Genomic DNA, 14849 nt, shown 5'->3' with positions numbered 1-14849 from the left:
AAGTTGGAAAAGAATGTAGGAAGCAATCAATCTCAAGTCGTAAAATGAACTGTTAAGTGTAGAAAACCTTGCTACTAAAAATGCCTGCAGTTGAAGAATCTGGTTAGATGTTATTCTTCATTAGACGAGTTTTCAGTTTTTATTCTGTCTAAAGCCTGTCAGCTGTCCCTTCCCCAGTTCTCATTCTAGATTGGTCACTGTTATCACATAGGTAATTTTATTTGTTCTAGTCATGATCTTTTTTTTGAAAGGGATAAAAAGCACTCCCAGTAAATTTTATAGAACTAAATAAAGTACTGATTTCTATTTACCCAACAGATTCTTAATGGCATCAAAAAACTAAAACATTTTCATCTATATTATTTAGCCAACAGAATTGGCTCCACCTATGTATTTATAATCCACTATAATCTATTATCGATTTTATTTTAGAGATGTACTGTGGTAAAATAGAAATAAGCTGATATCTGTAAAGGTCTTAGCACATTGTCCATCACATAGTTCTTAATGAGTGTTAGTTTCTATTCTTAAGTACATTTTAATTTGATTTTTTTATAAGAACGTATAATTTCAATCAATAAAACTTATAAATACATGACTTACGGTAAATTTCCAAAACAACTGTGGCTTCTTGTGTCTGTCCTTTGGCATCTGTTGCTTGACAACGATATATCCCTGCATCTTCTATATTTGCGTTGTAGATGGTTAATCGTGATCTAATACCTTCCTTTTGCACTGATACCCTCTGTGTTGAAATTATCTTCTCTCCTTGAGGATTATACCAGTCTATACTCTCAGGTTCACCAATTACTGCAAAGAGCCATGGAAAAGAAATTTTGAAAATATGTTTCAAGTGTTTGTTTTGACACTGGCATTTATTATCATGTAACAACTTTAACAATTTAGAAAAAAAATGTAAATGGAAGACTGGAAGTCTGAAAATCTTACAATATCAAAAGTAAGCACAAATGCTAACACACATGTCATCCTTATTTATCCAACATTGAGGTTTCAATCTCGGTTGAGTAACAAAACCCAGAGGAAACTTCCAGTATGGTATTTAAGCTATGATAGTGTAAACTTTACCACGGAAATCTATAGATTATTACTACACAAGTACTGAAAGAGCCTTGGCAACTGAGTCCAACATTAATTCCACTAAATAGGTATAATCTAAACAGAAACACGATTACTAACATAATTTCACCTGCTCAATTCTTTTTGCTAGGGTCAGGAAATAGCACTTTTTTCCCTGTTACAGCAGAGCTCATAAAAACGTAAATCATTTATGAAATAAAATTTGGCTTTTGTTAATACAGAATTTTGAATTAATTTCCCAAGTTGTTAAACTTGTATAGATAAGGCCAATGACTATTTTTTAAATGGAGCCATAATCTTCTCTTTTCCCAATTGAAATGAGTAGTTTCACCATTTTAATCTAAAACTGTTAACTATTTAATCATATGATAATTAGAATGCATTGAAATGATACTTATAGTGCTAGGCAATTACAACCAAATCATTACAGGGTAAACATTTATTTAAGTTTCCAATTCAGAATCTAGGTTATTATCCTCTTCGTAAAAGCTGAAGCTTCCTGTGTTTGCTTTTAGTCACCAAAAGGATGTATTTCACCTAATTACTTGAGAGATAATTTGTGGAAGCAGCATACACTATTAACTCAAAAGTATCGGGAGAAAATGCATAAAGTTATATAACATCTTCCGGACCTTTTTGAAGAGAATTATTCCTTCTCATTTTTTTCCCCAAGATATGGCTTTAGAAACAAATTGTCTTCCTTCTTATATCAAATTAGACATGATGGAGAAAAAAGTATGAAATAAGTTTAGTTAAATCTTAAATAAATCTTAGTTATGTTATCTTCAGTTTTTCTGAACAGAACCATAAAACCATAGTAGTTACAGGATAACTCATTTGGGGGAGGTATTTGTTTTAATTCCCTCCTCTATCGAGAAGTTACAAAAGAATAATTTAAATGTGCATTACTTTAAGTTTCAGCAATAGAAAACCTCACTTTATACAGTAATTGTACAGGATATTCTGTGAAATATTTTGGACATTTTCATTCTTAATGATATGGAATAAAATTTCATGGAGAGTTTATTCTGTATTTTCATAGAGCAGTCATAATTCTCTTTTTTTCTGGCAACTCAAATAATTTCCAATAAAACTTTGCATGTTATTTTACTGAAAAGACTGGGCTATTGGATTAATTAATAAGTAGTATTAAACTTATTTTCTTGAAAATGTAATATAAAAATTCATTTGCTATACATGACACATTCTTATTTAGTTCTGTGAGGGTATGACTGAACTAGGCTGGGTCCTGGGACCTGGGACACTTTGAGACAGAGCTTGCACCTGAACAAACCTTTCCTGGAGCAACAATATACAAAGAAACTATAAGGGACTAAAAATAACTGCAAGCATGTCCAGCTGGGACAAATTATGAACAAGATACAAAAAGGCCAAATTCCAACTGCTACATCTGAGGTGCTGGGAGAAAAAGCATGGTGCTACGTGTGAACTAAGCATGATTCCTGCACACAGCAACACCAAGGGGGTGGGCAGACCACCAAGGGGGTGGGCAGACCACTATACCTAAGCCAGCCCGTCAGCCGGACCCACTGATCCACCATTACCCTCATCCCATTTAAGGGATCAGCTCACTCCACCTCAGGGAGAGAGCAAGGGAACTTGTTACTTGTTTTCACTCCCTTGTGCTGCATCAAGAGTCCTTACAAAGCCCTGCCTGAATTCCCCCTCTGGCCTCGTTACCAATTTCTATTGATTAAAGTGTCCAAGAACCCAGGTCAGTAACATGACTAACTTCTAGTTTAATTTTAAGACATATTTATTTTATTGAGTTTTAGATGTCTGTGTTCAGGAAACTTTAGAATCATATCAACATAGTCACCATTGTGACTATGTGATAGTCAACTATCACCAGTGATAGAAAAGTACATGCAAGCGTTTTGATTTGCATTGGTTTCCCACACCTTTATTTTTAGATTTTTGTTTTACTACTGTATTTAACATAAATAAGACCACTTCCATGACAAAAGTACAGCTCTTGATTATACATCTTTATATAAAAGGAAAAAATGTTTAATTGTTTTGCCTTATTATTAAGAGCAAAAAGCACCACTGAATAATGTTAATTCGTACTTTTAAATTATGTCTTAATTTGACCTTATGAATTATATACATCATATAATTTATATCACAAAAATAATGCAAATCCAAGAAAATAATACAATTTTATTTTATTTTTCAATTCATTTTTAACGATTTCATTATTCTGTGATCTTGTGATTTAATTGAGCTGTGTGTGTGCACGTGTGCATTTGTGCATATAAAATATGGATAGGGTTTAGAAACAATGAACTGTATTCTTATGCCAAGCTGTACTGGCATAGTAAATGATGTTGAACCAGTCTCTCCCCTACTCTCTGTTTTTACATTTGCCAATATATAAAAACATGTGTCAACAAGACCTATCAATTCAGACCTTTATTAAGAAGGCAAATATGTGAAGAATCATGGCCTCAATTAGTTGTTCATATTATCTGACATTATTTTTAGATATATTATTATAACTGCTTCTATTTTTTTAATTGTCATAATAATTTAAATAAGCCATGCCACTCTGAAGATAACTTTTATAATGCATTTTATGTCAGAAATGCCTATTTAATCCAGTTTTGAATTGCTAAGTATAATCAGGAATGGAAGCAATTTTAAAATATACTAAAAAGAAATGTTGGCACTAAATGAATATTTTTAAAACTTTATATATGATGGCTTATATGCATGAAAATGAATATGATTATTTTAAATTTTGGCACTAAATGAATATTTGAAAAACTTTATATATGAAGACTTGTATGCATGAAAATGAATATGATGAATCTAAATAGTAGTAGAATGTGCTCATTTGTGAGTTTTACAATATGTTGAATAGGAATTTGTTGCTTAAGTAGTTAATATCTTCTAGAAGAATTCTACATGTGCATGATTAAACTGGATGAGGTCCATAATAATTTCCCATAGGCATTATGATATATAATACTTCTAATTAATAGTCACAAAAATCTTGCAAAACCTTTGCTGATTAAATATCTACTTTTTAAAGGTCACTTTTCATAAGGAAGGATATGATATGCTTTGTCCTAAACTTTTCATTGAAGTGAAACTATAATGCAGGGTGCCATATCTAACTTATTCATAGCATATTTATGAAAATGATTCAATTATAACATTTACATTCATACTAAGGTTACTATTTAGATAGAAATAATATTTAAATGGATGTAAAAGTTATCACGCATACACTATATTTGATAAGTTATTTTCAAAATACATAATCTACTTTATTTAGTAGTCAAAATTAGTAACTTGAAAGCAACAAATAAAATTCATAGTGTTTAATTGTAAAATATGTTCATTAACACTTTTCCAATCATTATAAGCCCAATGATAATATACAATTTTATTTCTAGAGAATTGACATTTAACTACTTAAATTTAGTCAATATATTATTATTAATAAAGAATAAAACAAGTTATCTGAAAATATTTGTAGAAATACATACCCGTACATGTGAAGAATTTAGATTCTCCCACACTAAGCTCTACTTTGCTAAGTGAAATGGTCACTTGAAGAAGAGCTGAAAAAAATATTTGAGTAAAATTAATTATGGTTTTAAACATGAATGCTAAGATTTTAATACATGGTGTCTATACCACATGATTGAAATAGCAACTATTTACCCTCTTATGCTTTTATTACCTGTAAAGAGAAATGAAAGTTTTGTAAAATACAGTTTAACGAATTATATACATTATATTATTATGCACCTTACAAACAAACCAAATACAGGACTTATTCAAGCTATGTTGAAAATTTTAGTTAAGAAAATGAGCAAATTCATAGACAGCTGTTCCATATTCACAGACTAGGCATTCTGTGTACTACCAGATTGGACAATAGCTACATAAAATTTTTGCTCAAATTTTGTAAACTTGCTTAAAAAAAGTAAATCCTACACTGTTATTACAACAATTAAAAATTTAAGTCAAATAGTTTTTGACTACCTACTAAAATATTTCCATGAAAGGAGACAAACACAGGGAAGAGAGGGAGTACTACTACATAAGGAAAGCGGAATAAGCATTTTTTTTTCTACATGATAAATTAGTTAAGTGAAGTAACCAGGGCAATGGCAATAACATAGAGGAGATGTTCAAAAAGTTTGTTGTCAAATTTGAAATAAAACAGCTGAATATCCTAAAACTTTAGAAGATAATTAAAATTATGTTTTAACATAAATTAAAAGGTTTATGTTTCTAATAATATGGTGGAAAAGATAGTGTTATCACTCCTCAAAACCCTGTTCCACCATCCATTTCCCCCCGAAATACATAACTAACCTTTCAGGAAAGTAATGGTGCCTCAAGGGGAAAAAAATGAAGAAAAATCTAAAAATTAGAGTACAAGCCTACACTGGGAATTTGTGGATCATAGTAACTGAAAGGCTCACAGATTGCAGAGAATGGATCCAAGCTTGGTTAGAAGAGGGGATGCTACAGAATACCACCAAACACTAGACAAGGATAAGATTCACCCTTAGTATAAGAAGGGTATAGAATAAATTAGCCTACTGACAAAAGGGAATGACAAGGATAGTTGTCTTTTCTGGCTTGTGTAAAGGACAAATGTTTCTTCTTAAAACGGTTAACCATGGTTCTGCCATATCCCAGGTTTGGGATTTTAAAATTGTAGATACATGTTCCTTGGGAAACCCCAAGCTGAAAATTAAAATAAAAAGCCCTCTCACATGTAGGGCTCACAGCTAAGTGGCAGAAGCAAACATAAAATCCCTTCAGAAAATTCAGAAGAGCTATCTAATAGGTCCAGACTCCCCGAGATTTTCATAAATGAACCTCTCTTTAACCTAAACTCACATTCTGACGTTATAAAAAACATGGTGAAATAAGACACTGTGAGCAAGAATTAGTTGAAATAACCTAGAGGAGAAATAGTCCCATGAAATTTCGAAACAGGGAATTAGACTAAGAATGTAATGTAGCTATGTTGACAATGTTTAAAGAAATAAAATGTGAAATAAAAAAATCTGAGAACAGAAGAAAATATTTCTCAAGAAAAACTTGTCAAACACGCTATTTAAGCTCTTTAAAATATTTCCTTGAACGTCTCATACTTGATTCATGAATTCCTTCTTTTTCTGGAAACCTCCCTGAGAAACAGGATAGGCTGCATGGCTATCTTCTCTCATGTCGGTCTTGGTCCTATTTTTATTGATCATTTCATCAACACTCAGAGGGTACTTGGCACATTATAGGGGCTCAAAAAGTGTTCTAGTAAGTCTAACATTTCAGAGAGAAACATGTAAAGAAGAGCAAATAATTTAGAAAGAATAAGGAGAAAACCAGAAGAAACAAGAGAGTGTCTACTATAAACAATGTCAATTCTAGTGAGAATTGACAGAAGAGGAATTTTTCTTTGAGAAGTAACGAATCCCCTTGATGAACTTAGTTTAAGTGTAATGAGGACAATAGAGGCAAATTGCAGAAAAACTCAAGGAATTTGGGATTGTCCTCTTAAGAAACTTGAATCTGTAAAGATGTACAGGGTTTTGGGGATCCAAAATTCTGGGCATGTGGTCAGGGATTTTATAAATTGGGGAAAGTTTACTCATACTTATGGATAGAAGGGAAAGAGTCAGAAAAGAGGTTATATGGTTGAAAGAAAAAAAGGAATTGTGATTCAGTTTCTCATTCTCTTTTCACTCCTCTTACTATTTCCTTTAAGACATCATCTTATTTCATGGCATCAACTTCCTTTTCTCTTTGGATCTTCAGTCTGTGCTTTCCCAAAGTCTAATCCTGCAATTTCTAATCCTCAACTAGCATTCAATTGAATACCATATTTTAATTTCAAACTCTCCATGTGCAAACTAAACCCCTCCCCTTCCACCAAAATTTGCTCACTGTTCACTATTCCATTTTTGTTTATCACAAATCAATTGTAAAGTCTTGGATATAACCTCTGAAATATTACTTGTATGCATTCTTGTTTATTTACAACACTGTTTCCCTAATACATGCAATCATTAATTTTAACCTGAGATATTTCTTTTAATCTGAGATAGTGATGTATCAAATTCTATATTTCTTTTTCTGACATTTATCTCTTCAACGTTTCTCCCTATGGGAGCATTTTTCAGGCTGCTGCAAGCATACATTTCTAAAACTGTTCAATTTTACCTGCCTACTCAAAAATCTTCAAAGTGCATTTGCTTTGTCCAATTAATTATCAATATTATACACATTTTCATAAAAAGAAAACTAACTTTTCCAAGTTTATTTCCAATTACTCCTTAATGCTTTTGTGGCTATAGACAGCTACAATTAATCATCCCCCACTTCCCCACTGACTCACACTTCCTCACCAATGTGCGTTTGCTCAAAATATTTCCTTTCCCTTCATCTCCCTTTCTCTTATCTCCCCATCACTGGCTATATTCTATCTTCAAAATAAAACTAAAATATCAATAAATTTACAAAACATTCTTGGATAGTTTCATCTATAATATCAACAAGTAAATATCTTTGATACAGAGACATGTTCACTAAACAAATGAAACATACATTGTTATTAATAATATTCACTTCTCTACTATATTTAAATGGATATTTTTATTTATTTATCTATTTTATTATTTATTTATTTATTTATTTATTTTTTGCGGTACGCGGGCCTCTCACTGTTGTGGCCTCTCCCATTGCGGAGCACAGGCTCAGAGGCCATGGCTCATGGGCCTAGCCTCTCCGCAGCATGTGGGATCTTCCCTGACCGGGGCACGAACCCGTGTCCCCTCCATCGGTAGGCGGGCTCCCAACCACTGCGCCACTAGGGAAGCCCTAAATGTGTATTTTTAGAAGTGAAAGCTTATCACCCTCACTTCTGTTTCTCCTAAACTGATAATATATAAATTCATGGCAGAATAGTGAACAAACACTTACCAAGAGCTTATTGTACACTAGGTACAGAACACTGACAGTACTGACAATATAAAATTTTGGAATTACTTCATTGACTTAAATTGAATTTAAAGATATCAGAGGTTTTGAGGAATGTCTGCCAGTTATTACTTAAGTAATTCCCACCTTTGACCTTTGGAGTTTACAGAAAAGACAAAACTTGAAAGATGTAAGCATTTTAAAAGTCAAATACTGTTCTGAACAACTTTACACAGATTTGCTGATGGATATAATAAATAACTTACATTCATTGCAATAAAATGAAATTAAGCTTGAAATTAATTAGTTAATTTATATTAAAATACTTGGCAATTTTTTTAATTCAGTACAAACTATCAATTCACCCATTAATCAAGACCATATTTTTATGGCCATTTTGGTGTCAGGGCACATGGCTATAAATCAGGGGTTAAAAGTATATAATAAAAAGAAAATATAATTCTCTGGTTTAATACATTTCCCAAAGGCTAGCTTTGCTCTAATTGACCTCTACAGATACATTAAGACATGTGCATATTAGGAAAAACTTGAAGAACTAAAATTTAAGGTCATGCCTTAATCATTGCTCTAGTGATTTAACATCATTTCTTGTGATCATTCCTGACCTGTGGCCACCTCCAATAGACTCATTTTGGACCCAAATGTCAGAAGAAAATGAAACAATTTTCTAACACCAAAAGTTGTATTCAGAGAAAGCTGGGCAGGACTGATATCTTTATATCTATCCAGTTACTCTCTCATTCATTTCTAATGTTTCAATTTAGGCACAACAAATGAAAGTGGATGTGATGTGGGGCCTTTACGTCATTTAGAAAAAATATATTAAATATTTCTAATCAAAATTTCTATATAGGATTGGGTGAAATTCGAAAAATAGAATGGCATTCACTGATGCTGAAAAATGTAATTTTGATATTTTACTCTTCTTAAGTATTTGGAATAGATATAATAACTTTGAAGAAAATTGAGGATATAATGTTATATAGATTGAGTCACTTGATATTAGCAACATTATTGATTAAATGATGGCATTACTTAAAACCAATCAATAAATCATATTTTTGTATTAGAATTGGGATTGAATAGTCAGTATCTTCGCAAGAGATTCTCATTCAAGTAAGAAATCATTTTAAACCCATAGACTGAAAAGTTAGAGGTATGATAAATCTGTCTTTTTTGAACTATCCTCAAAGAAATACATGTAATAATAACCTTAAATGTAGAGTTGGGTAAATTAAAAATTGTTTACCAAAATCAATAAGTATTTATTGAATATATGAATTTTTCAAATCACTCTTTTTAGATACTATGGTATACAAAAATAATAAGTTACAATTCCTAATGTCAAAGTATTTCTAATTTATTTGGTAAGGCAACAACACTACATAAAAAGAAGAATGATAAAACAAGATGATGTTTATCAATTATGACCATTATGATATTTATGATCAAGAATGCTTTATGATCAATAAAACTAGAAAAAAAAGTTGGAATAGATGTTGTAATAAAAGGACAGAAAGAGGGTAGACATTCCAGGTAAGGCAAAAAAGTTCAAGAAATATTCAGGGAATAATTAGTAGATCAATATAGATGAAGTTGATCTCATGTAGAATATTGGTAATATAATTGGAGAAATAGTTTTGAAAATACATTGGAGGATCTCAAATGCCATGGTAAAATTTCTGGACTTAAATTTTTGTCCATTAATTATTGTTTTTTTTTTTTTTTTTGCGGTACATGGGCCTCTTCACTGTTGTGGCCTCTCCCGTTGCGGAGCACAGTCTCCAGATGCACAGGCCCAGTGGCCATGGGTCACGGGCCCAGCCGCTCCATGACATGTGGGATCTTCCCGGACTGGGGCACGAACCCGTATCCACTGCATTGGCAGGCGGACTCTCAACCACTGCGCCACCAGGGAAGCCCTGTCCATTAATTATTTATAAATAGAAACCAACATGACAAAATTGGCATTTAGTAAAGATTAGTCAGAAGATAGGATGACTGACAAATTGAATTTAGGGGAAAATTTAGGGTATGTTATGATGAGTATCTGAGTTGGCTGGTGGCAAAGTACATGGAAAGGTAGGAATGGATGTAACAAAAGAAGTAAAAATAGGAGTTATCTCTGGATCAATTAGAACATTACTGAAAAAGGGAAAAAAAGTCAAAGATGTTAAGGTTTTCTGCTTCAGTGAAACAAGCGTCACCAACAAAGAATTTCAGGAATTCAGGAAAAAATATGGAGCCATAATTTGATTCATAAATGAAAATTACTTCTCAAAATAGAACATAGACAACATTTTAACAAAGGTACCTGCTATCATAACAAAGCTTAAATTAATATTTGTAATTTAAGTAATCATGCAGATTAAATAGCAGATATTCAAAGGGGACTTTCTTAATTTACAGGACTATAAATAGAATGAAGTGATTGGTATTTCTAAGTTCCATCAAGGGACCTAGAGAGCCCACTGTAATTTCATACAATATTTAACAGTGGCATTTAAAATGGCCAGTTTATCACCTGCAGAAATTTTAAAACTGACAACTTAATTAGTCTACTACATGCCTGACACAAAGCAGAGTTGAATTCACTTAAAATTCTAACAGACAGGCACAGATAACTTAAGCCACTGATTTATTTTTGTAGGATGACTTGTAATATTTATTAAGCAAGAAATTTTTTCCTTTGGATTCCACATCAAGGGAGTTAAGAGAATTAAGATATCTAATAATTATAAAAACTCTCAAAGAGTCTTACTTATAAAAGGTTCTTATAAATTACTGATTATATCAAATTAATATGATTTCCTCATTTTTTCATTGAAAACTGTACCCACTTTTAAACTGTACCCACTTCAAAAAATTATGTATGTAATTTATTAATTACTCACTTTTTTATTATTAAATTTTCATGTCCATATATTAAAACGGTCTATGTGTGATCTAATTGATTTTTTTAAATTGCTACAATGTTCAATAAAATTCAGAACTTTTGGAACATTTAAGAGAGAAAATACTCCATCATCAAACATTTTCAGAACTCTGATGACTGTGAACATTTGATCAAAACTATTTTTTAGGGACTTCCCTGGTGGTGCAGTGGTTAAGAATCTGCCTGCCAATGCAAGGACATGGGTTCCAGCCCTGGTCCGGGAAGATCCTAAATGCCCCGGAGCAACTAAGCCCGTGTGCCATAACTACTGAGCCCGCATGCCTAGAGCCCATGCTCCTCCACAAGAGAAGCCACCACAATGAGAAGCCCACGCACTGCAAAGAAGAGTAGCCCCTGCTCTCCGCAATTAGAGAAAGCCCACGTTCAACAGTGAAGACCCAATGCAGCCAAAAATATAAATAAATATCTTTTTTAAAAATACTATTTTTTAAATAAATTGCTTCATCTAAGTTTACCAAGACAAAGTTAAACATTTTCGTTTAATTCCTTTTCATCATTGTACTTTTTTTTTGTATTTGAACTCAATTGTCTTCAATCTTCCTGTACGAAGTTAGGAAAATAAACTCTCAGTTGCTAGGTCATATGGGTCCTTTTAAGAGCAACTGGTCTACCTCCTTAATGCTTCTCTTTCTATTGACTCCTTCCTGTTAAGCTATAGACACTACAGCTTCCCATCCTAAAAAAATATAATAATAATAAATGAAACAAATGAAAAAGAAAACAGAACAGCCAAATAATATAAAGAGAATAACCATCTTTCCACTTCTTGTCTCTCAAATTACTATGGTATATTCTACTTTGGTTCATTACATTATTTCCCCAAAAAAAGGGGGGGGGAAGAAAGAAAAAATTAAAAAAAGAACATTCCAGGTCCCCATTTTTTATTCTATCACAAATTACTCTTTATTCTCCATTCAACTAACAAGCTTGCTGTTCCTAAGGTCAACCACAAACTTCTAGTTTTCAAATTCAATAACAATTTTCATATTTCTTTATTTGATTTAATAAAGGATGAGATACTGCTGATTATTTTGTTCTTTACTGGTCCCATTCGTTGATCCCTTACATATTTATTCTCGACTCACTTTTCTGATTATGGTATTTCTATTTCAGTCTTTTTGGTTACATCTCTTTTTCCACATATACCTTAAATATTTGTATTTCTTAGTAATCTTTTACTTATTTTATTTTCTTGGAATTCTGTATACCTTCTTCTACTTTTTTTTTTTTTTTTTTTTGCGCGGGATGCGGGCCTCTCACTGTGGTGGCCTCTCCCGTTGTGGAGCACAGGCTCTGGACGCGCAGGCTCAGCGGCCATGGCTCCCGGGCCCAGCCGCTCTGTGGTATGTGGGATCCTCCCGGACCGGGGCACAAACCTGTGTCCCCTGCATTGGCAGGCGGACTCTCAACCACAGCACCACCAGGGAAGCCCTACAATCTTCTACTTTGAGCACATATGTAATACTATTTTCGATGTGAAGAGCACTGGTTTAAGTAGTGTACCTAAAATATCTCATTTAATCCTTAAACAGTCCTACTAAGTAAATATTTTCATTCCTATTATAACAATAAGAAAATTGAGGCAAAGGATGGTGTCAGGACTTACTAAAGGTCACTCGTCCAATGTATATGGTGAAGTCAGATTTGAATCCAGCCATTTGTGCTCAGTGTCTGTGATCTTAACTACTTCCTATACCCTTCATTAAAAAATAAATAATGCCCAGTATAATCTGGGCTATTATAAGCCCTCAAACAAAAGTCAGCTTCTATTTGCCCACCATTCCATCTTCTATATATTAATTATAGACAGAATGTGTATGTACATGTATTATCTCCCTATCATCAATTTTTGAGGTCTAGAAACATATTTGCTAATAGCTATTATGCCTCTTTACTTAAAAAAAAAAACCTTTTATATTTCTCAAAGTCAGCATATTAAAACTCAAGATATGCTGTCTTATCTCATGCTTAATCTTCACTGTAAATTATCCTATTGTTATCTATTTAATCTATTTAGCCAGAAAAAAACAGAAATATCTAAAGTTCTCTCACACTCACCTCTCATTAATAGAAAACTCATAAAGTTCAACTCATTCTTCCTTTAAATATCTCTCAAATCTGCTTTTGTTTTGCATCCTCATTGCTTTAGTTTTATTTCTCACCACTGCTAGTCTGGTATAGTGAGTGATCTGTAAAATTGAACAAGGTCAGGTATTGGGTTTCTCAGAAAAATATGAGGGTGTGTGTGTTTGTGTGTGTGTGTGTGTATGTATGCATGTGTTTTGTTTTTATTTGCTTCTGGCCCCATTACTGAAAATCCTGATTCAATATATCTGATGTAGGGCCTAAGATTTTCTATTTTAAGTAGCTTCCAGGTGCTAAGCATTGCTATGTAGAATGTAGTTGCCAGTCCAAAACCATTGACCTCAATTAGGAGCTTGTTTCTAATATAGGATCTCAGGTTTTATTTCATACTGACTGAATCATAATCTATAACTTAATAAGATTCCCAACAGTTCCATGTGCACATTAAAATGTGGTCAACACTGGGTTGTGACAATCCAACACGTTTATCATTCATAGTACAATATATTTCCCGTTGAGTAGGATAAAATCCAAACTTTCACACTTGACATGAAAGATATTTAACAAACTGGATATGACTGGATATTCAACTTTATTTCCTGCCACATTCCAAGTATGGGAGAAAAATCAAATCAAAACAAAACACACACAATAGTTAAATATCAAGAAAATCTGCAAATAGGCACTATTTTCCTATTTCTTTTTGAATTGTTTTTTTCTTATTCAATAGTGCCCTTCTCCTTTTTCTCCTCTAAGGGCACGCTTATTACTTTCTATTAAAGACTTATATGAGCCCTCCTCCAGGCAGTAAACCACACACTTCAATGTCTTCTAAAATCCTGCAGTATTTTCTCTTAGAGCACTTAAAATATTACAGTGATGTATGTTAACAAGTATTTTATAATTTTTAATAAGCAGAAATTCTTCATATGCAATTATATAAATATATGCAATTTATAAAAACTTTATATTCCCTTGTTCAAGTCAACTTATTGCTATTTTATTTAAAATTAATGTAAAACTGAGGAATGTTGTTTGTTTTGAGTTTCTGTACTATTTCCCAGTAGCAATTAACATATACTCAATTTTGTTCACACATCTGTTTCTCCACCAGACTATATATCACCGGCAAAGCCCACAACAATTCCTGGGAAATAAAAATAGCATCTGTGTAATGAAGTCTAACCTTTTTTTTTTCCTTTGTGCTTAGTCTAATTTCACCTGTTCATAGGGTACTCTGTGCATAAGGCTTGCACCTGGCACTTCAGACCAGAATTCCCAGTGTGAAATTGCTGCACCTGACGCTTCAGTTGGCTGACCCTGTGCAGAAATGCTGCACCCAGCACTCTGATCTGGATGCCCTGAGCAACACAGCTGTGCCCAACAGGCAAGAATGTCACCCCCTCCCCTGCTGACAAGAATCCTATAAAGCATCCCCACCAATGGCCTTTTGCAAAGAGTGTGTACTCTAGAACATGAGCTCACACCTCTACATTCTTTGATCAAAGAATAAAGCTTTCTTTTGCTTCTGAACCAAACTTGATCTCTTCTATTTGCACAAGCAACATCAAGAAGAAGGACTCTTATTGGGGATCAACTCATTGGAGGTTTGGGAGAGGGGACTGGTAACAAATTTTTGACAACCCAGATGGGACTGACTGTGGCCCTTCTGCCTGCACTCACCCACTAGACTACAGATATGCTCAAGCTTCAGCAGGAC

At 33.1% G+C, this 14849-nt stretch overlaps 1 protein-coding gene across 4 annotated transcripts in view; it reads right to left on the bottom strand.

The window, feature by feature from the left end:
* Window positions 1-14849, bottom strand: part of NCAM2 (neural cell adhesion molecule 2) — a gene marked incomplete at both ends in the record, with an annotated part of 481818 nt that overhangs the window by 200274 nt on the left and 266695 nt on the right. For 3 of the 4 annotated variants that reach the window (XM_079704995.1, XM_079704996.1, XM_079704997.1), the window contains 2 exons: window positions 604-810; window positions 4617-4691. The exons of the other annotated variant lie outside the window; for it this stretch is intronic. In XM_079704995.1, the coding sequence (XP_079561121.1) occupies window positions 604-810; window positions 4617-4691 (282 nt within the window). The remainder of the gene's footprint in view (window positions 1-603; window positions 811-4616; window positions 4692-14849) is intronic. 4 annotated transcript variants of the gene reach the window in all.

The sequence above is a fragment of the Hyperoodon ampullatus genome (assembly GCF_949752795.1).
Source record: "Hyperoodon ampullatus genome assembly, chromosome: 5".
In the NCBI taxonomy this organism is placed as follows: Eukaryota; Metazoa; Chordata; class Mammalia; order Artiodactyla; family Ziphiidae; genus Hyperoodon; species Hyperoodon ampullatus.
The sequence above is the reverse complement of the archived record's forward strand: the minus strand, read 5'-3'. Positions and strand labels throughout refer to the sequence as shown.